The sequence below is a fragment of the Sciurus vulgaris genome (assembly GCF_902686455.1).
Source record: "Sciurus vulgaris genome assembly, chromosome: 1".
Classification (NCBI taxonomy): Eukaryota; Metazoa; Chordata; class Mammalia; order Rodentia; family Sciuridae; genus Sciurus; species Sciurus vulgaris.
Window position 1 is genome coordinate 189,468,643 of NC_136461.1, and position 27,163 is coordinate 189,495,805.

The 27,163-nt window shown below is 33.3% G+C and overlaps 1 protein-coding gene across 2 annotated transcripts in view; it reads right to left on the reverse strand.

Annotated features, from left to right (window-relative positions):
• The window catches only part of EIF3H (eukaryotic translation initiation factor 3 subunit H), a 97,326-nt gene that overhangs the window by 56,179 nt on the left and 13,984 nt on the right, over window positions 1–27,163 (reverse strand). For both annotated transcript variants that reach the window (XM_079142093.1, XM_079142094.1), the window contains exon 2: window positions 16,800–16,956. In XM_079142093.1, coding sequence (XP_078998219.1) covers window positions 16,800–16,956 — 157 coding nt within the window. The remainder of the gene's footprint in view (window positions 1–16,799; window positions 16,957–27,163) is intronic.

Genomic DNA, 27,163 nt, shown 5'->3' on the forward strand with positions numbered 1-27,163 from the left:
AGATTCTACAAATTACTTAATAATACCTCTCAAAATTGCCCAGATAATGAAAAACGTGGCAGTCCCAGACCAGAAGGGGGCTAAAAAGACATGACAACTAGATGCAGTGTGGTATCCTAGGCTGGATCCTGGAAAAGCAAAGGACATTGATGGAAAAACTGGTAAAATCTGAATATGAGCCTGGAATTTAATACACTACAGTAATATAAGAAGACGATTCACTATATCCAACATAATTCCAAAATAATTTATTTAAAAAAAATAAAATAAAAGCTCCAGTCACACTTGTTATGGTTGCCTAGCAGTCATGAATAAACTTTCTTGGCATTAACATTATAACCAATAAAGACAATAACCAAGCTGGGTTTTCAAAAATATTTCAAATATCAAATGCAACACCAGACAGAAAAGTCCTAGATAAGTCACAGAATCATAAATAACATGGCAGTCATCAATTCAACTAGATTATGAATAGCTTGCAATACTTTAGTAGCCACGTGCATCTTAATGGATTAAACTCAAATTCCTCTGAGGTTCTGAATGACATGGTCCCTTGTTTCTCATTATTCGTTCAGACAGATTAGCAGCCTTCTAAAGTTCCCAAACCAGGTCAAGCTCACTTCTACCTCCCAGTTTTGCACTTGGTCTTCCTCTTCTCAACACAGTTTATCAGCTGACTCTACCTCTTATCCAGGGACTCCCTGTTTTAGGTAGACCACCACAATGAAAGCATCTGTTTATGTCTCCTACAGTACTCAGAACAACTTCTAATTACTCTGGTCAGTCTAATGTCTCTCTCTTCACCTGTTCATAAGGTTGCCCCGCAATATATGGCAGAATTCCTGAGATAGTTGGCACCTGATAATTATCAGTTAAAAGAATGAATGAACTGAACAACTTGCAAAAACTATTCTTGAGACAGGGTACAACTGTCTAAGGAATCCCATGTCATGAATAGATCATTGTGTCTGAAGACTGGAGTAAATTTTTTTCACTTTTACTTCTATGTAGTATACTTATCTCTGTTCTTTGGGGGCTTAAAAAAATAAAAATCCATTCTCTAGAGGACAGCCCTAAAAATATCAGATTACAACTGCATTATTTTGACCATTCCACACGATGTATGTACTTCTAAGATTGCCCAAACAGTGACTTCTTAATTTAAAAACTTTAAATATTTCATATTTTAGTAAAGCTGATATTATTGTAAGTGTAGGAAACCCCCTGCTGGTATAGCTTACATTTACTCTATCCATCTGCTCTGTAATACATACAAACAATTATTACTGAACAGATGCTTTCTACAAAGTATTCAAAAGGGAGGGGACGACAAATTCTTCTAGCATGCCAGATATTAAAGTTATTTGATAAACCCTTAAAACACAAGGGAACACTTCAACTCAATCTTTTAACATTCTCCCCAATCCATCTCTATTATTTATCTTCTCATTCTTGTTCCTACTGTCTATATTTCATTCAAGCCCTCATTATTCTTCTGTTGTTCTTTCCTCAATGTACAAAACATTGACCACATCTTTGCTGGAGGATAAAGAATAACCCAAATACTTTGAGTCAAAACTTCAATTTCAAGTGGTCAAAATCCTTCCAGGTGCAACTGCACACACCTGTAATCCCAGTAAATGAGGAATCTGAAGTGGGAGGATCACATGTCTGAGGCCAGCCTCAGCAACTTAGCAAGGCCCTGAGCAACTTAGTGAGACCCTGTCTCAAAATTAAAAAAAAAAAAAAAAAAAAATTTGAAAATTGAAATTGAAAAGGGTGAGGATATAGTTCAATGGTAAAGCATCCTTGGGTTCCATCCCCACTAAAAAAAAAAAAAAAAAAAAAAAAGTACAGTCTTCTAAAATCTGACCCTATTATTTCAGCCCATTCCCCAAACCAAGTCTCTATACCAACTAACAAATCGTATCATTTTGTGCATTAAGTGTTTGTTCCTATGTCCTATATCTACTCTGTATTTAAATTTATCTTTCTTGAATCAATGAGTCACATATCTCTACAACTTAAAATACTATCCCAAAACAGTTATTATAAGCTCTCAGTAAGCAACCTTTCTGATACTCAAACCTTCCCCTATTTCTGATAACTTTTCTCCTTTGTCTCATCAGGGAAAATACAGACGCAATTTGCTATCACTTCCATATATTCCTTTACTACCAACAGCAAATCAAAAGAAGACCACTGCCAGGCACAGTGGTACAGTCTGTAATCCCAGCAACTTGGGAGGCTGAGGAAGAAGGATCCAACTAGAGAGACCCTGTCTCAAAATAAAAAATAAAAAGGGCTGGGGAATTTAGCTCAGTGGTAAAATGCCCCTGGTTCAATCTCCAACACCAAAACAACAACAACAACAAAAAAGACTATTATTATTACATTCATAAGTGCCTTTAACCAGGCTTAAAGTACAATGGGATATGGAAATTTTAAGTTAAAAATCATAAGTTTATAACAGGGTACTCAAATATCAAAATGGTGAAACTTATTAGGAACATAAATAAAGGTTTAACACATTTTACATATAAATTTTTGAAATGACACTAATTACTAATATGCTAATGACAACTGTACCTTAAAATATTAAATCTTCCCTGTCATCTCTTTACTCCCTCTACTAGTTAAAATGAATACTTATTTTTTGAAGTCAAAACATTCAGTAAGTATACAACAAAGATACCATTAAATACCTGTGAAAGAATTTCAATAGTAAAGAAGTTACTGAAAGGAAATACTATTGATTTTGATGACTAAAAATTTCATTCATCTATATTAGGCTAACTGAAGTTTAAAGATTTCAAGTTCAAAGGCAAAGCAAGGCAGTTTATCAAGCAAATTAAATTCTGTGATTAGTATAATTCATTCATCATGGTGAAGTAGTTAAAAATCTTTTCATGAATTTTCGAAGATGTTCATCAAAACCACTTAATACCAGCTGAAGGGAAACTGATAGTAGTAGTACATTCTCAAAACATGAAATATATATTTTAAATGCATATATTTATATCAAACAATAATTAATTGAATTATACCAATCATCCTTACAGTACTCCACTACCATATGAAGTGTAATTATGATCCAAGCAAAAACTAAAAAGAAGCAAGGTCAGATGAACCTGATACTCCATTGCTATGCTTTCAAGCTTTTAATTTTATGTTTAACAGGTTTTCTTGTTCTAAGGTTCTTCTAGCTGTTGAACTTGCACTTCCTCCAATTTTGGCTTGGCCAGAATCTTTCTTTTAAAAAACCTCTTCACAATGAAAGAAATTATGGTCTAAATCACGAAGATGACAAGAAACCTTAGCAGTTTAAATAGACAAGCCTTGAAATAATATTGTGATCAAAGTATCAAGCAGCCTAATAAAATCCAGGTGGCTCAGGCTTATCATATATGGTACTCATTACCACAATTACACTATTGAATCTACTTCCTGGTGTCAACAAAAACTTTCTGTTATTAATTCCCCCTAGTTATGGATCTGCTTAAGTTACCATGTTTGCTGATAAGACAACTCTGTCCAAAAAAATTAAAAATAAAAATTTAAAAAGAAGGAGTGGGACTCATTTTAAATGTTTTAGAACTAGAGCCATAGTTGATAAAACCACAAAACCCACAGTGGCTTCGTATTATTAACCATCTATAGAGTTATGTTAATTTCTAAGAAGGTACCAGATGATTCTTGGTTAACACAGTTTTGTAAGGGTTTACATGTTTTATTAAAAAAGTAACCACGTACACACAATAAGAACTGATTTACAAATTTTCACAATTCAATTAAGAGATGCATCCACTAACAATGATATTACAGATTAGCTTCTGACACTTAATGCCTCTTGCTCATATACAACTTCATCACTGACTTAAGATTTTAAAGCAATTTTCCCATTCATAGCTCCCATCTTGCAGTTTTTTAAAGTACTCAAATGTTCTCAGCAAATGTTTTACAGAATAATCCATTTTCAAAAGATTCTATTTAAGCAAAGTAAAAATGCTATAATTATTAAATCTACAACAACATTTGTGCCAAAAATTGGAACAGCAAAAAGATCATATGGAAAAATCAAGAGAAAAATAAAAAAGGAAAGCTTGATCAGTTTTTCCTGCTAGATTTATCTGTCTCAGCTATGATACTATGACATCTGAAAAGTAAATTGTGAGTTATTCCTACTGCACACCTCCGTTTTACATATAGCTAGCTGTACTGGTTACAAAGGAAAGTCACTAACTGCTCAATGTTCCATGAGTGGCACCCAGTGTTCACATAGATTCCTTACAACTAACGGATCTATTTCCATTCCTTGCTCTTCTCTTAGAGTCATTCTGTTTGCCCAGATGGCAGAAACAGCAGATTGGAAGCATTGCACAACATACCACTTAACCATACTGTGTACTCAGTAAAGCAGGAAATTCACATGACAGGCTTTATCAGTATTGTCTGTTTAAATCATCTGCAAAGCAACGTACTCTACAAAGTCTTCCTGTATTTCAGTCAGGAACTGATTTCCTAAAGCAAAGTAAACCATCTATTTAAACTATTATTGTAATTGCATTCAATGGCATTTAATAAGAACATATTCTTCCTCCCCTATCTTACCCAGCTCAATCATTACTTTCAATTAATTTCTCCATATCGTGTACCAAATACTAGAGGCTGTGTTGATTCTCAGCAATTTAAATGGGTTTAGAATGCCTGATCTGGCTGTATATATTCAACCACCACTAATTTTCTACTGACCTAAAGTTCAGAACTACCCTGTATGTTTACTGAAAACGTAGTACACACATATACGTTCACACATACACACACACAGGAAATTTTCTAAAATCCATTGTTACATTCAATAATCATTTGACTCTAGCTGTGCTGATAGTAAATAACACCAAGAAATAATATTTCAAGTAAATACATTGTGCCTACCAAGTCACAATTACAGGCATCTGTATCACTCACAATTATTCTGACAAAAATACCAGAATTATGCAACCTTCCTAAAACTGTGGATTACATTTTAGGTAGGCAAGCCTCTGGTTTTGAATGTGCCACTAATTTAATTTTAGGCTTCTCTTGGCCTCAGATTTCCATTTGCTGCAAGAATTACAGAAGTTCCTATTGTGATCCTCCATGTTGCAAATGTGAAAACTGAAGCTAAAGAGAAAGAATACTGCAAATGGTAAATTCAGAACTTTAGCCAGAACTCAGTCTAGATTTCCTTCCTTTTATGTCTTTTAGAAAATTTGCCAGATTATAAGAATCTTCTCAACCAAGAGCTATAATGATACACACAAATACACATTGTTTTCATAATTAGTTACTACTGCTTTTTAAATTTTGGCTTCCTATAAGAAGAGATAATCTTCTGAAAATAAAAATAAAATTTTTATTTAAAAATCTGGATTCTGGTAAAACATGAGCAGTCTCACTATTAGTCACATCAAATATCATAAAAGACCAGAGAAGAAACCCAAATATGGCTAACAGTGATCTTAACAATTCATGCAGTGTCTGTATCATCCTATTCCTCATTTTTATCACCAGAAAAAAGGACGACCAACCATTATGGAATAATACCACTACTATTCATACACACCCTCAACTTCTTCTAATATTGAACTTTTTCTGTGTGTGGGGCAGCGGGTGCTAGAGACTGAACCCAGAGTTTCACACACAGCTAGGCATATGCTCTGCCACTGAGCTACATCCCCAGCTTCTAATACTGAATCTTTTTAATGTTTTATGTCATCTGTTTTCAGCATGGAGGTAGAGTGGTGGTGGTTGTGGTAGTGAAGGAGAAGTTAAAATTAAAAATCGTAAGGAAAAATAATTTATCTGATCAGGATTCTTAGTCATAGACTTCTAAAATCACCTGAATACACTTAAAGCATTGGGTGCTGCTACCAAGTGAAGATGAATCAAAAGTAAAGATATAGTTTTCATATGAAAATGAAAAACATGATCAAATTTATGAATTTTCAAAAACAAAATTACAAAACAAATAAACCAAGAATAATCTGAATTACAATCTTGAAGATGTACAGATTTATAGGTATATATTTATAACCTTAACTCATTCTCAAACTATATAAACATATTTTAGACACTCCATCAGCATAATCTTAATTTTATATTTATTTGATTCACTAAATGCATCAACAATTCTCCCCATGTTTCAAGTCAAGTACACTACTTAAAATGGCTGAAGTTATTTAAATAACAAGCATTTTTAAAAGTAGCCATAAGAGATATAGGTAAGCAATAGCCAGTGAAAGAGCTCAGTGCATAATGCCATCTCAAATATGGGTTTAATGAGTAAATAACAAAGAAAAAGCCTAGCACAGTGGGGCATGTCTATATTCCCTACTACTCTAGAGGCTGAAGCAGAAGATAGCAAGTTTAAGGCCAGCCTAGGCAACATGACAAGGCTCCTATCTTAAAATTAAAAAGATCTGAAAGATGAAAGCACTCCTACGTTCAATCCCCAAAACTGGAACAGACAGACAGACAGACACACACACACACACAGGTGGGGTGGGGGGGCAGGTGGGAGGGACAAAAGAAAAGTTACAGTGAGATCTCAAAAGTCTGCAAGCTACAAAGGCTGAGGAAAATTGGCATAGTTGGGCTGATGCTACTGTTGCTACACTGCTGGGACTATCAGGCCAAAAGTCCAAAGAGACCCACTTAGGACTGTGCTGCCATGGATGCTAGTTGTGAGGTTAGTACCTGCCACACAAACAAGTCAACACCTATCCAATTCTATAAAACAGAAGCAAGATGAAATTATTTCTGCAAAGATGACTGAATACTTTTATGATCCTCTCATCAATCAAGTAGGGAAGAAGGGTTGTCTGTATACTAACAGATGATGTCTGCAAGCTAGATCTAATAGAGGGGAAAAAAGTGTGCGTAAGAGGAGATATGAGGTTGCATTATAAATTCACACTGTTATATTGTTACTTGATAAATACTGCCTTCTGTTTTCACCTATCAGAAAAAAGGTCTAAAAATGTACTGGGTAAAGGGTACACTTTTTTTAAAGACAGTAGAAAATTGATAAATGTATGAAAACCACTCTGAAACATAAAAAGGTAACCCCTGAAGAGTACTCATACAGATGAAAGTTTCTAAGGTTCTAAAAACTTTAATTAGAGAAAGACAAAAATAAATCAAACAGAACACTACACTGGAAAATTTTGCATTAGCATCAAAAACATCTAATCTAATTATAAATCCATAAGTTTCTAAAACTTGCAGATTAGGTAGTATATTTAGTTGAAGGAGTAAAATTGGGCAGCACTTCTGGGTAAATAGGAAGTACGACTGAACTTGTTCATTAGGAAAACTTTTTGGAAAAACAAATGGCAAGGATCTTTGGTTATGTACTATAACTGTGGTTTTATAATATTTCAATTAGTTAAATAGTTCATTTTTAATTGTCATTCCCTTAAAGTTTAATATTAAGTTTAAATATCTTCACCTAAAGTTAGTGTGGGTCAAAAGTAAGATAGCTTTTATTCAATTAAAATTTAAACCACTGGGAACAGTAATTTAAGGATTACATTTTTAGACTTGGGAAATTTAGGAATTTTAAATACTATTTAAGTACTGTATCCACCTGTAATTTTCAAATCTTACAGTATTACTTTAAGTCTGCACAAAATTTGAACAGGTTTTACTTGGCTTCTTTCCAAACCATAGTACTTACACTTTGGGGACCAAGGGAGAGAATAGTGTAAAGCACTTTAATTTCTTTAAGCAGAAAAATCTTTTACCTTGACCATATTTTCAATAGTGTATAGTTCCATTCACAGGAGTTTCTCAACTCATTAAAACAAAACAACAAAAGGAACAACTAAATTTTAAAACATGAAGTAAATGCAAAAACATTTTTTGAGAATTTTAAAATGAAGTTAGACTATACTCCTATTCTTTTATTTAAAATCTTGAAATACCCAAACTAAAAGAAAAAAAAGACATAAATATATTAGAACTAATGCTTCACATTTGAATTTTACCTCTCACATTCTAATCACCTTTATAAACCAAAATCTATAGAGTTAAGTTATTTAAGTTAAAATTTCAACTCACAAACTAAAGGTTTTCTGCATGATCAAAGTAATTTAACCAAGTAGTAATCTAAAGTTCATTGTCCTGAATGAACCAGTAAATCATTAAATGTGAATGGTTTAACATTTTCAAAATACCACCATAAGTAACAACAAAAACATCAGTACCCAGGGGAATTACAACTCTGTAGATTCTCTCTAGTATCTGCCTACAGTTTCTAAAGTGAAGTATTTACTAAATAGCTAAAACTTATTAGCCATTTTATTAACTATTTTAAATAAAGCTAACTGTACTATGGATCCCAAGTTTCTATATACATGACACTAACATTCAGGAGTTCTTTCATTTATCAAAAGAGCACTAATGTAAAAAACAACTCTCTATATATAGATGCTAAAGTAGCAGCAATATTTTGAAAGTACTGCCAAAGAATATAATTGTCTGAACCATAAAGATACTAAATCAAATGTACATATTAGTTAGTTCTTTATTTCCAGAAATACTTGTGCTACTTATTGAAAGTCCAGAAATGTGAATAATTAAAATAAACTTGCAAGACATAACTTAAAATTGCAACTGACACCTACAAAAATCAAATTTTACTTCGCCTATAAAGTTACATCAAAAAGGAGTTCATAGCTGATATGTGTTTCTATTGTTTTTTTTTCTACTTAATTCTGCTTCAGAACAAATTTTTATTTACACACTTGTCTCTCTCACTTAAAATGAGGCAGTAACCAGAATTTGGAGTCTTTGTAACTTTTCCACTATCCACTCAATGTAATTTGCTAGATAAATGCAAAACTGAATTATGGTGGGCTTAATTTTTTTGAGATATATGAAACATTTTATCCTCCCTCCACTGAAGCTTGAGATCACTAAGTAAAAACGTTCCTGTTCTTCAATAAGTTCAAAGACATCGCCTGAAACTGTCTGTATATATTTGTAAAATTTCCAACAAGAGCTTTTTAAAAAATGCAAAATAAACAGGATCTTTTTTAAAAAATCAGTGTGTTGAACAGATCACAATGATCATAAAAACGGAGATAAGAGCAAAGAATAAGTAAGCATTACATCTTCCCATAAAATGTCCCCATCTGTCCCAAAAGTATGAAAAGCTTTCTCTGTCCTTATTCAACTCTTCCCTGAATTCAAAAGCAATATAAAATCAAACTACTAATCTTCAGTTAAGTTTCAAGCAATTTTATCATGGGTGTGGACTTCATGAAAACTAAGAACAAAAAGGAAGGAAGGAGATACCTGAAGAAGCAGGTAATTAAGAACAGATTTTTATCCCCAACATACAATATGGCTTACTTATGTAGAATACTGCAAATAATAAAACTACACAAACTTACTCTCCAAACTTGGTGATACAAAAATAATACTTATGCATGAAAAGTTACTCTGAATACATCTTATTTTAATTCATATTTGCCAATTCATATGTTAGCCATTGGAAACCGTTTTTAAGATTCTATAGCATTACTTTCCTATTGAAAGCTTAATGATAACAATATAATATGTAGAAAAGTTTACACTAGTATTTCTCACTCTAACACCAAACTTAATAAAAAAAAAAAACAATTTCTCCTACTGAAAATTTACCAAAGAAGCTAAAAATTATGTGTGTTTATGTATCATTTCCATGTGTTATCACTTCAGTAATTAGACATGCTGTGCATATCAACACTAAGGTAGGCATCATTTCATTCCCCCTAGCTGCATTTCAGTAGTCTAATAGACTCATGCTTCTTCTTGAAGGAGATCTACTTTGAAGGCCAAGGATCATTCTTTATGACTAACTTAAAGATAGTAAAATTTTTTAAAAAATTGCTCACTCCAAATGTAAAAATTACAGATTTGGCTCTTATGCAAAATAAAGTTTCTTATATCACCTGCCATAGTAAATTGATTCAGTCTGCTGACAAACAAGATAGTGAGTTATTGAATCTGTGTTTAATTCAGTGCACTTTATAACATATTTAAGGAATTCAGTTGTATAAAACAGTATCTGAATCTTATCAGATGAAAATATTTTTCCCTTTTAGTAAGCTTCGGGTTCCACATCTGAGAAAACAAATTAGTCTCCCATTCTCCTAAGCTTGATAATAGTGCCCCCTAATGGGAATTTTAATATGAGTTTTTCTGGCTTATTTTTTAAAAGCATATATTCTCTAATAATAATAATATTCTCTAATAAGTTATTTTACTTTCAACTAGAAAGGACATTATGTAGCATAAAAGTTTATCAGGATTTAAACCCTCAAATAAGAATGACTATATGCTACAAAACAAAAATTGTGAATTAATTAAAAGAAAACAAGAGAAACTTCATACCCTAACATTTTTCTAGGTTTTGAATCATTCTATACAACATAATCCGAGGCAACACTATATAGTTAGTTCTTTAAGGAAATTATCTTTCTCCCCATGTTAATGGTAAGTGAGAAATGTGGTAAATGAATTAGACAACAGCAGTTGAGAAGTTATTCAGTACCACAGTTCCTGAAGGTAGTGAGAGCCTCATCCCAATATTTTGCTCATACCATTACCTTTCCACAACACCTAGTCACAATTTCACCAACTATGAATTTAATGCCTTCTTCCCTATTATCTATACATGGTTCCCCTAAACATTGAAACTCAATAATGTAATATCGAGTAATAATAATACGTAATAATATTTAAAAAAAAAAAAAAGAAAAATGCACTGAAATTAAAGCAAAAAAACTATTCTGATACTTCCCATGTTTGCCAATGAAACAAACACCCAATAATACAGTATTTTTCCTTCAGAGTTCACAATACAATATGGATTCAGTCAAAAAGCAGTATATAGAAGAGATAAAAAATGAAGAAAAAAGTCATCTATTTATAATGGAAAGAACGTACTGCTTTATTCTTTAACATACAAGAGAGAAAGAATATAAAGATACACATTGATCATGGGTGGTCAAACTTTAAGAACCACAAGGTAAATATTTTAGGCTTGGGATCCAATCAGTCACTGTCAGAACTACTCAACTACTCAGTATCTGAATCTTATCAGATGAAAATATTTTTCCCTTTTAGCAAGCTTTGGGTTCCACATCTGAGAAAACAAATTAGTCTCTCATTCTCCTAAGCTTGATAATAGTGCCACTGATAGTGCCATGTGCCACTGAAACAGAAATGTAGGCACAGAAAATAAATGAAAAAGCACTGTTCCAATAAAACTTTATTCACAAAAGCAGGCTCACAGATCAGTTTCTCAACCCAATTTAAAACACTTGCTAAACTTCATTTGTACCACAGATTTAAAATCTCCACTTTACATAAAGCACTAAAACAAAGAGGAGGAAAAACTACCTCACAACCCTATGGAAAAAACTAAGCAATGCAAAATAAATAACTACTAAAGTTCTAAAACATTCCCTTAAATAAATACTGGTTTAAAAGGGTATAAAATAAAGGAAAAGCAAAAGGCAAAATGACAGGTCTTTATCAGGATATAAAATAACCAAAACATAGACCTATTCTAAGATACATATTTATGATAAAAAAATTTGTTTTTATCTAGATTTGATTTTTAAAAATCTAACAGTCTTTACATCCTAATGCAAATTAAAAGAATAAATGGTCTAAGTGAAGGAACCTAAAATCTAAGCCTTTTGCCAAAGGCTATGAAGAAATAAAGGCACTATATTACATTTTTCATGGGTATAGGAGAAATGATAAATCCCAGTTCTTAAAGGTAAAAACCATGAAAAGCAAATTTACTTGCTTTGCACAAAAAGTGGATTTCAGCTATGAACGCAAGTTCCCTACATTCAATACCATTTAACCTCTAGAATACACTTCACTAAAAGACTAAGAGCTATACACTATAGTGGAAAAATCATACGATTTAGACTAGGCAGGTTTCAAGTAACACTCTCCTGATTCTTAGAATCATTTTGGACAAGTTATTCGTCTCACTAAATATTGGTTTCCTAATCCAGAAAATGGAATTGATAAAACCTTTTTTCAAGGGAATTGAAAGTAACAAATGATTATAGGAAGTGTACAGATTATAGGAAGTGATTATAGGATTATAATTACAAGTGATTATAGGAAGTACACAACACATACTGCCCAGTTATTTTATTATCTAAGGCTAAATTGAAGTCTCTCCTTATCTCAGAGATATTGAAACATTTTTTTAATGAGGTGGTTTTTGTTTTTGTTTTGTTACCAAGGAACTAGAACCCAGGGACACTTAACCAGTGAGTCACATCCTCAACCCTTTTTAGTTTTTGAGACAGGATCTTGCTAAGTTACTTAGGACCTCATTAAATTGCTCAAGCTGGCTTTGAACTCATGATCCTCCTGCCTCAAGCCTGAGTCTTTGGAATTACAGGTGTATGCCACATCCGGCTTTGATAAGCTTCTTAAAGTATATGTTAATCAATTATCTCAAACTTATAAAAGAGATTAACTTCCAATGATCAATATGTAAAATAGTCAACATATTGTTGTTTATTTAACATAAATGCACTAAACATTATTCCTCCTTCATATTCTAAAACAAGAATTGTATAACAATAACAGTAATAGGGGCTGGGGTTGTGGCTCAGTGGTAGAGCACTTGCCTAGCATTTGTGAGGCACTGGATTCCATTCTCAGCACCACATAGAAATAAATAAAATAAAAGTCCATCAACATCTAAAAAAATTTTTTTTAAATAATAATAATAAATACCTGAGAAAACTGTGTAACAGTATAAACTATTTTGGTACGGTTTCTACTCTGACCAAGTAATGAAATAAGTCACTTCAAGTAAAGCTCTTAACCTTCCCACCTGTAAACCAAAGAATCGTATTAATAATTGCTAGTCTTATGGTCCATGCCTGTAATCCATGCAGCTCGGGAGGCTGAGGCAGGAGGATCATGAGTTCAAAGCCACCTAAGCAACATCAAGGCACTAAGCAGTTCAGTGAGACCCTGTCTCTAAATAAAATACAAAATGGGGCTGGGGATGTGGCTCAATGATTGAGTGCCCCTGAGTTCAATCCCTGGTACCCAATTTAAAAAAAAAAAAAAAAAAAAAAACTGTTAAGTCTTCCAGTCCTAAGTTAATGATTATTGAATTATAAATAAGCATCTCCAGATACGTTATTGGGTAGGAAAATAAGAGATACCTTAATACCTCCAAAAAGGACTGCACAGAAATCTCAACTTTAATCTCATAGGACATAAAAACATACAGTAATTCAGATGAAAGTATGGCCAATTTAGGGGGAAAAAAAAAAAAAAGATGTATTCTGCACAACCATTTTAAAAATCCAAGTACTAGTAACTCAAATGCCTAGAACAAAAATATCCTTCGAGGCCGGGGTTGTGGCTTCATTGTAGAACACTTGCCTAGCACATGAGGCACTGGGTTCAATTATCAGCACCACATATATAAATAAAGGCACTGTGTCCATCTACAACTAAAAATTAAAACAAAAAATAGCCTCAGTTTCTAGAGATATTATTTAAATGAAAACTGATTTGCACATAAATTGCAATACTAAAGTGCCTGAGCAAGAATATATTTTGTATCTATATATTTGAGGCACTATGAAGATGTAAAGTTAAGTGAAATAAGTAACATTTTATCAAAGGTTGTAAAGAAAACGAAGAGCAAATTAAGAAAGCAGCCCAATTTATAATAGCATCATAAATACAATACTTACAAATACACTTAACCAAAGAAGCAAAAGACTTATCAATACTACTCAAAGCAGACTACATATTCAATGCAATACCTATCAAAATTCCAATGATATTTTTTGTAGGAATAAAAAAAAGACATCCTAAAATTCATATGGCATCTCAAAGAACCCTGAACAACCCAACCTCCAATAAAAAGAAAACAGAAGGCCTCATACTTTCTGAATTCAAAAAGGTTTCATTACAAAGTTGAAGTAATCCAAAAAGTGTCATACTGGAATAAAGACAGAATATGAACCAGTGCAACACAACAAACACTCCAGAAATAAACCCTGACGTATACGGTTGATCTTCAACAAGGGTACTAAGACCATGACTGGAAAAGAAAATGCCAGAAAAACTGGATATATATATGCAAAAAAATTAAGCTGGATCCTTCCCTTCCACTACACACAAAAATTTTTCAATAACAAATCCCACCATTATGTACAACTATAAAACATCAATTGAAAATGGAAAAAAAATATTCAGAATGGGAAAACCTAAACATTAAGACTTGAAAATGAAACTCCTAAAAGAAAATAGGGAAAAAGTTTCCTGATACTGATTTGTCAATGGTTTCTTTAATGACACCAAAAGCCCAGCAACAAAGACAAAAACAAAAGTGGAACTAAGTTAAACTTTAACTGCATATCGTAGGAAATAATTAACAGTGAAAGACAACCTACAAAACAGGAGAAAATAGATATTGCAAACCAATACCTGATAAGGGATTAATAGCCAAAATTTAAAAAGAACTCCAAATCAAGCACAAATTCAATTTTTAAATGTTGCAAAGGTCTTCAACAGACATTTCTCCAAAGAAGATACATGAGTCACCTACAAGTACAACGTACTCTCCATACTCATGGGATCCCCATCTGGATTCAACCAACCTCAGATTAAAAATATTTGGGAAGAAAATCTGTTTCTGAACCGAACATATACAGACTTTTTCTTTTCATTACTCTCAAAATGATACACGATAAACACTTATATTAGGTATAAGAATAATCTAGAGATGATTTAAAATATACAGAAAAATGTGTACGATTATATGTACAAACTACCTATTTTACATAAAGAACTTGATCATCTTGTGAATTGTGGTATTCAAGGAAGGTCCTAGAACCAATCACCCATGGATAACCAGGGACTGTATAGGAAAAGATGCTCAATATCAATATTAATCAGCAAAATGTAAATCAAAATCACAAAATTGCCTCCCACTCATTAAAATGACCACTATCAAAAACAGGAGATAACAAATATTTTGGAACCCATGTGATTGATGGTTAGGAATGGAAAGCAATGCAGATGATATGGAAACCAGTACAGAACTTCCTCAAAAAAATAGAGGACTGCAGACAATTTAGTGGTAGAGTACCTGCCTAGCATATGCATGGTCCCAGATTTAATACCCAGCACCGTAAAAAACAAATAAATAAAAATAAAAGTTACCATATGACTCAGCAATAACACCTCTGGGTATACATCCAACAGAAATGAAAACAGGAAAAAAAAAATTTTTAAATGAAAACAGAATCTCAAAGAGATATCTGAACATTCAAGTTCACTGCAACATTAGTCACAATAGACAAGAAGTGGAAGCAACCTAAATGTCCATCAGCAGATGAACAGATAAAGTTAAATGTGGTATATAAATACAACAGAATAATACAGCCTTTAAAAAAAAAAGGAAATCTTGTCATATGCTACAACACAGAAGAACATTGCAGATATTATACTACATGAAATAAGCAAGTGATAAAAAGACAAATACTATATAATTCCACTTATATGAGATATTTAAAATAGCCAAACTCTTAGAAAATAGAACACTGTTTCCAAGGGGCTGAGGAAGTACAAATGGGATGTTGTTCAATGGTTAAAGAGCTTGTTTCCTGACACGAAGAAGTTCTACAGATCTGAAAAATAGCATGCATATGGTTAACACTCCTGTGGTACATACTTTAAAATGGTTAAGATGACAAGTTTAATGTTTTTATATCACAATTTCTTTAAAAAATCTGAAAGCTGTACAGAAAATGAGTCTGCAGAGTTCCAACACGTGAGAAATTATTTTCAAACAGATTTTTTAAAAAATCTTTTAGGATGTTGATGTTGGCCTCTGGTGAACCTTTAACTACTATAGGCCTTTGATAACAAAGCAATTATACCTGTACAACAAAAATAAAATGCTTCTGAAATGCTTAAAAATCTTCCTTCTGAAACAAGAGATCTGGACTCTTCTTAAACAGAGTTCAAGCGGAACAGAACAGATGCTGTACACACAACAATCCGTGTCCTTCACAAATTATTTGCCAAGCTGACTGTCAACATCAACACAGCTCCTATCCCAGTTGCAGTAGTGTCCCTTTATCTATGATTTTGCTTTCTATGGTTGCAGTCACCCTGGTTCAACCATGGACTGAGAGTATTAAGCGGAAAATTTCTGAAATAAATAATGCATTAGTTTTATTCAATTCATGATACTTTATAATAATATGTTACTGTAGCACTGGAAGTGCAGCTCAGAGGTAAAGTGCTCACCAAGTATGCAGGAGGCCCTGGGATGAGTCCTTAGCAGGACAAAATTTTTAAAAAGATGCTATAACTCTTCTATTTTATTTTTAGTTATTATTGTTAATTTCTTACATGCCTAATTTATAAATTACACTTTGTCATTGGTATGTATGTCTATCTGTAGTTTTAGGCATTCACTGGGAGTCTTGGAATATATAACCTTTAATAATGAGGCAGAGACTACTATATTACAAATCAGAATCACAAACTCCAATTAAAAAAAGGTCAAAGTAATCAATATTTTTATTTAAATCCTCATTTCTCAGAATTTGTGTAATTTTTCCAAGAAACTCAAATCAAGTGATTTAGGTTCACCGAATTCCCAATAATGGGTAATCAAAGCTTACACTGAAAATTGTATTAATATGCATTTATAAAAACTGTAAAGAAACACTTGAGATGAACATCTTTACCTTCATCAAAATCAGCATCATCCTCTGTGTGCTGGGGGAAAGGAAAGCAGTTGGTAATTTCAAGTCGATCTTCGACAACTAGGCCCAAAAGCACTCCTTGAACAACCTCAGTTCCTTGTCCTTCTTCTTGATAATGTTTGATTATCTTTAATACTACCTAAAAGAAAATACAGAAGGGAACTTAAAAACCATCTGAGTTTACATTTTTTTTTTTTTACTAAAAAACAAACAACAAAAAAAACATTCTACTGTTTGCAAAGCCACAAAACTACATAATAGGACTAAACAAATGTCTTATGAATCATTTTAAAAATCTTACATAAATATTAAAGCTCACATAAGGTTCCCAGATGCTTACTCATGTTAACGAGGTCACTAAGCCATTGTTAAAATCAAAGAAAACAAGAGATGACAGAAGTCATGGGCTTAATGTCGATCTTCAGACAAATTCTAGAACTGATTCCTAAAGAGTTCTTTTCTATGTATGCAAAAAGGACTAGTAATGACTAGAATCCAGCACAGTTTCACAAAGAAGCCAAATCAAAATAACCTTTTTTCCTTTTATAAAGAAAATGGAAGTCAAAAAATTAATATATATTAAAATAAGTTATTGCAGTTTATAAAAAAGAAAATTATTATTTCACTCTTTCCAACATCAAAGAACTGTAATCAGTTCTTTACAATGACCAAAGAAGTAAAATACCAGTAACAGTACCCAGCTGAGATGAAAAAAAAAAAAAACAAAAAAACAAAAAACCACAGGTTTGATTATCTGAATATAATAAACATGAGTAAGAGAATAAAGAAAAGGGTAATGGTAAGAGAAAGCTTAAAACCCTGTGATGAGGACTGAGTTCAAATCTCTCTCAAACCACCTTAACAAATAGTGGACTAGGTTTATTCTCACTTTGAAAGATAAACCTGCATACCACCACTTGTGTGAGTTTTAAGAAAGAACATTTCAAATTTAAGGATAAATTCTCCCTAGTATTCAAGACTGTCCAAAATAGTCTTCAGGAGAGAAGCAAATACCAAAAAGAATTGATAGGACTCTAATGTTCATGATCTTGTCATTTTCTAATCTGATGAAATAAAACTTTAAAAAAATTCTTATCAAAACTAAGCTGGCTCATTTATTTTAATATTTTATAGTCTTCCTACTTTCCTACATACACATTAAGCTCTAGAGTCTTTAATTAAAAAAATAAGGTAGTGGAAATAGGTGTCATTTAGATGTAAAGTAGACTGAAAATTCCTAATTAGAAGTAACAAATTGACATACGTATTTTTGTTAGTCTACACAGATCGTCAAGAATTTACCATACGTGTATTTAAACATGTGCTTTTGTTTGTTTGATTTTAGTGCTGGGATTTAACCTCTGAATCACATCCCCTGATCTTTTTACCTTTTATTTTGAGACAGGGTCTCACTAAGTTGCTGAGACTGGCCTCAAACTTGAGATCTTGCCTCAGTCCCCTAAATCACTGGGATTACAGGTGAGCACCACCATGTCTGGCAAACGTGTGTGTTTTGCAATATCATAGATTGTGGTCTCTATAAATGAAACAAAATCCAAGTTCTGCTCAATGTCTCTGCTCTTTAAATGATTTCACAAAAATGAAGGATGTTTTACTTAACAACGTATCTTCAAACCAAATACAGTTAGGAAATATATTCAAAATATATTTTGCTCAAGGAATAAATGATACGAATTTATTGATCATTTATGGTGTCAAGCACTCTACAAAGTGTTTTACATGTAATGATGACTCATTTAATCTTCACAACCATCCTGACATAAAGTCAGTCACATTATTTTCCCATTTTATATAAGGAAAAAGCTGACACTCGATAATCTGACACACAATTATTAAATCCAAGAAGTGAGATTTGACTTCTGATTCCAAGGCATTTTTAGTTACTTCACAATTGCTATTAACTTCAGGTGCTTCAAGCATTATCTAACAAAGCTGAAACAGATACAAAGCAGTGTCAACAGCTCTGTGAAGTCCTTGTAACCAAGGCTGTGGAAGGGCTTCATGCATGGAATAGGAAAAGTTCAGGGTAGGTTTTGTGGCCATGAGGTACTTCTGTGCTCTGGTCAATGAAAGTAAGGAAGCATCAAAAACAAACTACCAGTAGTTCCAAAAATAAAATGAAGTTTTTAATCTTTAGCAACAAATGCTATTCTCACAAGCCACAAGATTAGAATGTTCTCCCACAAAAGTCCTGTTCTCAGTCAGTCAGGTGCACCCATCCCATTTTCTCTCCCTCCAACCAACCATATGCCTCTGGTCATAAAACAGTGTTGACACATTTTTAAAAATTAATCCTATTTACTGATGTCATGCTCCCTGTTCTTTTAAAAAGTGGATACATGGAAAGAGTAATAGTTCTCCAAAACAAAAACATACTCCCATAATATATTTTGTTTATAGTGTCACAAATGATCCTACACACTTATGAGCCCTCCATCACTTGTTCTCCACTTAACAAAATAACCTAAGAAGCTTTTTCTGATAAATAAAAAGAGGTCCTCATATTGTATACATATTAGAGACATCTGGGGACCTTTACAATATACTGACGCCTCAATCCACTCCTGGAACTCAGTCAATTATCTGAGTTGGGTTCTTACATTGGGTTTTGGGGATTTTCTTCCTTTCTATTTTGTTTTTAGATTCTCCAAGTGATTCTAAGTTCCTATTTCATTCTAACTTTTATGAACTAGTATGGCCCAGATTTCCTTTGTTTTTATTTTGTTTTATTGTAATACCTCAAGGGATTGCCAGGCATACTACTGATTAAACTACAAGTTTTCTTTCCTCTGTTTTAAGACTCTTTATTGTTAAAAAGTGAGAACACTCAAATACAGAACAATAGTGAACATTTTTAAAAGGAATTAATATGAACTCTAATAAGAAAATTCAGCCCTTAGTGGAATATACTCTACAGTACAGAAATGAGAGGGAAGGTAAGAACCAGCAACCCATATTAGAAGCACTTCGTCTTCTGTACCAGTCTTAAGTTTCATGGCCTGACCCAACAGTTAAAACTTAAGAATAGCACTGATGAGGTTTCTTTACCCTATAAATCAATGGGTAAATGAGGATTCTTCAATAAATTGTGCTTCGAGAGAGAAGTAAACTGGCCAGCAGAAACCTAAAGTACCAATCCTACACTTTCTGAAACTTTTTCACATTCTGGGTCTGAATGCTCAATCTACTTGATTTGACCTGCACAGTAAGTATGGGTTTGTGAATATGTCAGTTGTCTCTAGAACCATCTCAAAGATTTCTGAGGTTTATATGATCTCAAGTTGGGCAAAGAATCCCAACCTGCAAGATAGTAAATAGATGTCTAAAACTGCCCTAAGGGGAACTTTTTTCTACTATTGTTTATTTTTCAGTATAGACTATTTGAAAAAGCAAAACAGACCATTACGTAATCTCTAATGAACACAATACTATTGTTTAAAATGTGAAAGAAAAAAAAAACCTGTTTCAAAGTCTAAAAACAACAAAAGATTTAAATTCTAAGACAAATATTCTTAATAATCCAGGATAAAATACAAATGTCAATCTAAAATATCCAAATTAGTTAGTTACACAAGAACTCAATAAAACTAAAATTTGAAGAATTAAGAAGGATGGGTAAAATCTTCTATCCTTCCTAAAAGGAAGATTTAGCAAAATCTCTAAGACCTCCCTGTAAAAATCATGTCGAAAACTTCTGCTATCGTAACAATTGAACTGTCACCAAAAATACAGATTTTGCTGTTTGATGAACCGTAATAATTTCTACCAAATATGATGTCACCAATAAATAGTAACTATAGAAAGAGTCCAAAACTTCCTGCACAGAATCACAAGGCTTATCTTCAAGTTCTTCCCAATCACTATAAATGAGGGATTCCCACACCATCAGGCTAGATGTAACAATTTGCTCCAAGGGGCTCACCAAACTTAGGTAAACAACTTACTTAACATTTCTTGCTTTATTATAAAGGGCTTTATAAAGTATACAGATGAACAGTAAGATGAAGAAATGCACAGGGCAAGGTATGTGGGTCTAATCTCTGTGGACCTGGTTCCTCCAAGTGTTCAGAAATCAGTCTCATCCAACTTATTATTCAAGAATTTTTACAGACCTTAACAGAATTTCATCTCAAGCCCTCCTAATCCTCCCAGAGGTGACTCAAAAATTCTAATCCTGTAATCACTTTGTGTTTCTGGTGACCAGGTAAGTCACTTCATTAACATAAACTCGGGGCTGAAAAGACATTCATTATCGCTCAAGAAATTCTAAAGATTTTAGGAGCTCTGTGACAGGTACCAAAAATAAAGAATAAATACATTTCATATTATACCACAGTCCTTAAAAATTAAAAATCATTGAGAATCCCAAGGAACTTTTATATCAATAATTACATGTCAGAAATTCAAACCAAGCTGTAATCAAAGCAATTCAGTAGGCTGAGGCAGGAGGATCACAAGTTCAAAGCCAGCCTCAGCAACTTAGTGACACCCTGTCTCAAACTATAAAAAATAAAAAGGGCCAGGGATATGGCTAAGTGATTAAGCACCCCTGGGTTCAATCCCCAATATCCCCACCAAAAAAAATTAAGAAATTCAAACTGAGATATGTTCAAAATATTTCTTAAAAAGAAAAATAAACACATTACATGTTAACATAAACTACATTTTAATGAAAAACAACTTTTTTCAAAACAAGCAGGATTCAAAGTTGAGTTCAGATTTTTATAGAAATTAAATTTTAAAAATTAGTCAGAAAAATCACATTGTTTTACATTTTCTATATCTTTTTAAATGTATGGCTTAATAGAAAACAGATTATCATATTTTTACACTTAATCTTTTTTGATGTCACCAATCACAGAGCACCTGGAAACCTCCATGAACAGGAAAAGAAAGTAAGATTGGCAAATACTATTTATATATTATTATGAAAATAGTTTTAACCTTGGAGATTCTGTAAAAGAATGTTCAAGATGCCCACACTTTAAGAACTTCTATTCTTGGGACAGAGGGGAGCAAAGGGAAGGGAGGGGGCATTGGGGTAGGAATGGTAGAATGAATAGAACATTATTACCCTACGTGCATATATGATTACATGACCTATGTAACTCTACATCATGTACAACCACACATGATGAGAAGTTATACTACATTTATGTATGATGTGTCAAAATGCATTCTACTGTCATGTATAACTAAGTAGGAGAAATTAAAAATATGTATTAAAATTTTTTATGAATTGCAAAGTATCTCCTTAATACTTTTATTTAGTTACATGTGGGCATACTACTATTTTAGCTACATAGGATTAAATAAACACATTATTCAAATTAAAAAAAACTTCTATTCTAAAACGACAATAAAGAAACCTGATATGATTAGATTGTGGAAACTACTAGGAAGAAAGGGAAGAATGTAATGAGGAGGGACAGAGAATACACTGAGGAGGAACAGAGAAAGCCTTAATTAGGGGGATCCAGGAAAGATCTCTCAGATTCCTTTGTTCCCAAAATGAAAACAAGCAATCGGCACTATGAAGAGCTGGATGAAGAGTATACTTGACAACTATGAATCTTAAATTGTTTAAATAAAATTTAATATTTACTTTTCATAAAGTATACAAGTTGTTTTTTCAGGAAACAAAAAGGCCTAGAGATGGATGAGGACGAGGGCAAGGCTGGCTGCACTCTTTCATGTTCTTCTAAAAGCACTAGAAGATAATAATAAACCCAATGTATTGGCAGAAGCAGTCACATCTCAAATAACATTGTAAATTCAGGATTATCAATCTCATATAATTTTATTAGTGAATTATGAAGCAATATATTAATGAAATCCTTTCAAGAAAAATTTAGTGTGGCTTTTAATTAGCAATATTTCTAAGACTGACATCAAAATTAATCTTTCCCTGATAAACATACCTATGAAGTTAACATCTAAAATTCCTCTAAAAGATAGTAACTCTGATAAGGTCCAGAAGTAAAAAGGAAACTATTTAAAAATGTATCTGAAACTTTGAGGCTTAGCAATATGCCAGTGTGAAGTACCTCAAACCCACTCTACCCCTATATACATGTAGAAATGTTGGATAAACTGGGTTTTAAAAGTTTAAATACACAGCTATGTTGGAAGACGAAATATAATCAGTATAATCAGAACGTGTAAACCCTGCAAGTTAAATGCAGCAATGCCCAAAGGCAAGTCATAACCATATATAACCCACACAGCCAGGGGCTGAGTTGTACCCCAATCTCTGCCCCTGGGTCAGATGAGTACTGAATTAATCTTGGGTGAGGAGAAACTAAAACCTTTCTCAAAAGTTTAAACTCCATGAAAATTGTTGGTGGTGTAAGGAATTTCCACGGAATCATGTTGGACACAGGAAATCACATAAGGGAATTTATTAAGCAAACAGTTTCTCCCTGCAGGGTAAGAGAGAAAATGAGAGGAAAAGAGAAAGGAAAAGAAAGGGCGTGCGCTAGAGAGAGTGGAAAGCCAGGAGTTCAGAGAAAAGTGTGTAGGACAGACAAAAGAATGGAAAAAAGATGGCGGGGAACCTACAGTAAAAAAGTTGAATTCTGCCGGGCTAACAGGGGACCAATATGGGAGAAGGATACTTGCAAGCTGACTGATGAACCAATAGCTAGCTAGGATGTTCACAGATTGACAAGTGGTTGGGAGGCGGGCAAAATGGCTGTACCTAGTGAGGGGGGGGGGGGCTAGCTTTATACATTACAGGTGGGAAGGCAGAAAACCTCAATTGTATAGTATCTTATAGTTAAACAGAAACTTATCACATGAGACAAATACCTCCTAAAAAATCTGCCAAGAAAATAACAACATATACCCACATGAAGCCATGTTCACAAATGTTCCCAACAGCATATTCATAGTAGCCTAAAACCAGAAGCAATCCAAAAGTTCACCAAATACAGAAATACAAACAAATTGCAGCTTCTCCATTCTAAAGAATACTACTTAGCAAAAACAGGAAAAAAATTGAAAGAAGTCTAACTGTAAGGGATCCCACGGAAACCACGCCGGACACGGGAAATCACATAAGGGAGTTTATTAAGCAAACAGAGTGTCTCCCCGCAGGGTAAGAGAGAAAATGAGGAAAAGAAAGAGAATGAGAAAGGGCGTGCACTAGAGAATGTGTGAAAGCCAGGAGGATAGAGAAAGTGAGGAGGAGAAACAGAAGGATGAGAAAAGATGGCGGGGTAGCTACAGTAAACAGATGAATACTGCCGGGCTAACGGGACCAATAATGGAGAAGGATACTTGCAAGCCAACAGCTAGCTAGGATGTTCACAGATTGAGAAGTGGTTGGAAGGCGGGGAAAATGGCTACACCGGAAAGGTCAGGGGGAGCAGCTTTGTACATTACACCAACAAAATGTTAATGTAGTATAAGATTTCATTATAGGAAATTCTAGAAAAGGCAAAACAATAGTGGCAGAAAGCTGATATAGGTGGTTGCCTGGAGTTAAGATAAGGGGGAAGATACTGAATGCAGAAGGGTACTGTGGTGGCAGTGACACAACTATTTACAATCGCTGATGTTCATTAAACTGTACATTTCAAATGAGATTTTACTATATATACTGTTACTTAAAAATGAAGACTTCAAAAAGTCGGATGAAATAATTCAAATATGCACCCACTCCCAATTTTACTCTCAGAGTTCAAAGATTCCTAGAATGCTGTAAGGTCCAAGGATCTAAGTTAAGAACTACTACTATATCTCTACACAAACTCAAGTTTATAAGCCTAAGTCGTCAAGAATATATTAAATAATATTAGGATACCTAAAACAGTATTTTAAAGCTTAATGAAATTATTTAAATAATAATTTCAGTTTCTAAAAAACCTGCTGCTGATGTAAAACTAGTTTACCAAAGAAAGTGGATGTTAATATATTTACCTCCTCCCATGTAAAAAAACACATTTAAAAAATAAGTCCCAAATACCCATAACTCTACATCAAAAAGTTTACTTCTCAGTGTAAAAGCCCTTAAAAAAAAATCCCACTTAAAGTCATGGGTGAACTTGAAGATCTCTATGAATTTCTTAAAATCATCAGCAATATTTTGTGTCTATGTATTTAAAGGCATTTTTGGGGGGATGGGGGAGTTCCCTGGCATTCATCAAATGCCCAGAGGTCCTTAACATTAAAAACTTAGAAAACTTAGAAACTAGTAATAAAAAATCTATCACATAGATATAGTTTTATGTTTGTTCATGTGAACAAACCTCTTCTTCAGCACCTGCTAACTCTGAATTCAAATCTCTTATTATGGCTGCTCTTCAATTTCATTCACAGATGTTAATGGACATATATCTCCAAATTACCATATAATGTACATATGAACATACCATCAATGTAAAAAAGATAACATTTGGAAACAGTCTAGTTTTCAACAAGCAAAGAACTGTTCAAAGCCTATCCTGTGCCAATTATAAACAAACAAAACAGCAATTCAACTTTGTGTGAATTTATTATAATAAACCTCCACTAGGAAAAGCTGCAGGTTTCCTATTGTCCCAGTAATAGATATAAAAAAGATCTGTTGAAAATTCAACTAAAATAATTAGACGTAAGTTCAAACTGTCAGAACCGTCTATCATTTTTAACCCACCTTTATAAAGCTGAACTCATTGGGAATGTTGAGGGCACAGATATAGCAAACAAAGCACTGAAGTACTTGTTCATCTTTCTACATAGTTCACAGATTAAAAAAAAAAAAAGCTCAAATTATTAAGATGCTTCACTGCTAACAATTTTAAAATGACGTAGATCTAGTGGTATTTAGTGATCACACTACTACTTTAGTGAAGTTTGCGTGTTTTGTTTTGCTTTGTTTTTGGCAGTAGTAGAGGGGAATGAACAAAGGGGTGTTCTAACACTAAGCTAAATCCCCAGCTCTTTTCAATTTTGAAATAGGGTCTGGCCAATCTGATAAGACTGGCCTTGAATTTAGAATCTTCCTGTCTTAACCTCCCAGATTGTTGGGACTGCAGGCAAGTACCACCCCTGGGTCATGAGGCTACTAACTTTATTTTATTTTTTAAAATATCTTTAGTTTATTATGTTTTTATGTAGTGCTAAGGATTGAACCCAGTGCCTCACACAAGCTAGGTAAGCGCTCTACCACTGAGCTACAACTGCAGCTCCTTATTCTTCACTTTTAAGGGGTACTTCAATATTGGTCTCATTTACAACTTATATAAAATGTCAGAAACTTTTGTATTCCATTCACAAACATAATAATATATCTGTATCTTTTTCAAGGTTTTCAGTTTTGCACTGACAGATTCCTAAAAATGTATACACGTTTGGTAATTTCAACAAATTCATGTAATAAAACATAAACCTTAAGTTCCCTTAAATGTTTTGGCATTGTTTACAAGACTACTTACTTTAGATATGGTTCTATTAAATATTATTACCCTAGTTACAGGAAGAAGCTATTACTAAAACAAGTATGAAAATAGTTTATAACAATGCTTCCCTAGTTATCAGTGAATAACCTATTTTCCCCCAGTCCATCACAGACCAATACTACAGTTACTAGGAAAGTAAAAATTTTTAAAGAAACAGTGAACACAAGTACAAGGATCACACATTAAGCTATCACAGCTGTACCAAACTGCTATAAAAGTTTCTAATGACTCAATTTCAATCCTATGCTTATCTCACAGACCAGTGTTCACAAACCATAACCCACACTTTGCATACCACAGAACCTGCAATATTAGAAGGTAAATAATTCTTTATCTCCAGAAGTTTAATACTGAATGTTCAAAAATCAAACACTTCTTAATTTGTCACAAATATAAAGTCTCTCAAAATACACCATTCTCAATAGATGTGAACGTCAAACTGTGTTGACTATTAAGCTTATGTTTTTCTCTATCACCTTTTTTTTTGGGGGGTGGCAGGTATTGATTATTAAACCCAAGGATGCTCTACACTGAGTTACACCCACAGCCCTTTTTTATTTTTTGAGACAGTCTCATTAAGTTACCCAAGATAGCCTGAAGAGCTTCCTGCTCAGCCTCCTGAAGAGCTGGGATTAAGAGCTCTGCATTTCTACAGGTGATGATAGACATACTCTTCTCCACAGGGGTCAGACCATTACTTTCTTAGCTCTAATACTACTTTAAAATTTTAATTTTTAAGGAGTAAAAGCAAATTTATTTCAGCAACAAAGCATTCCTTTGAACTATCCGCTAAGTCAAAGTTAAGAGTAAAATGTTTATCCAGTGAGTGGCCCAGCTGAAAGCCTACCTGGCATTCAAGCCTCTAAGCACCATCTTCCCTCT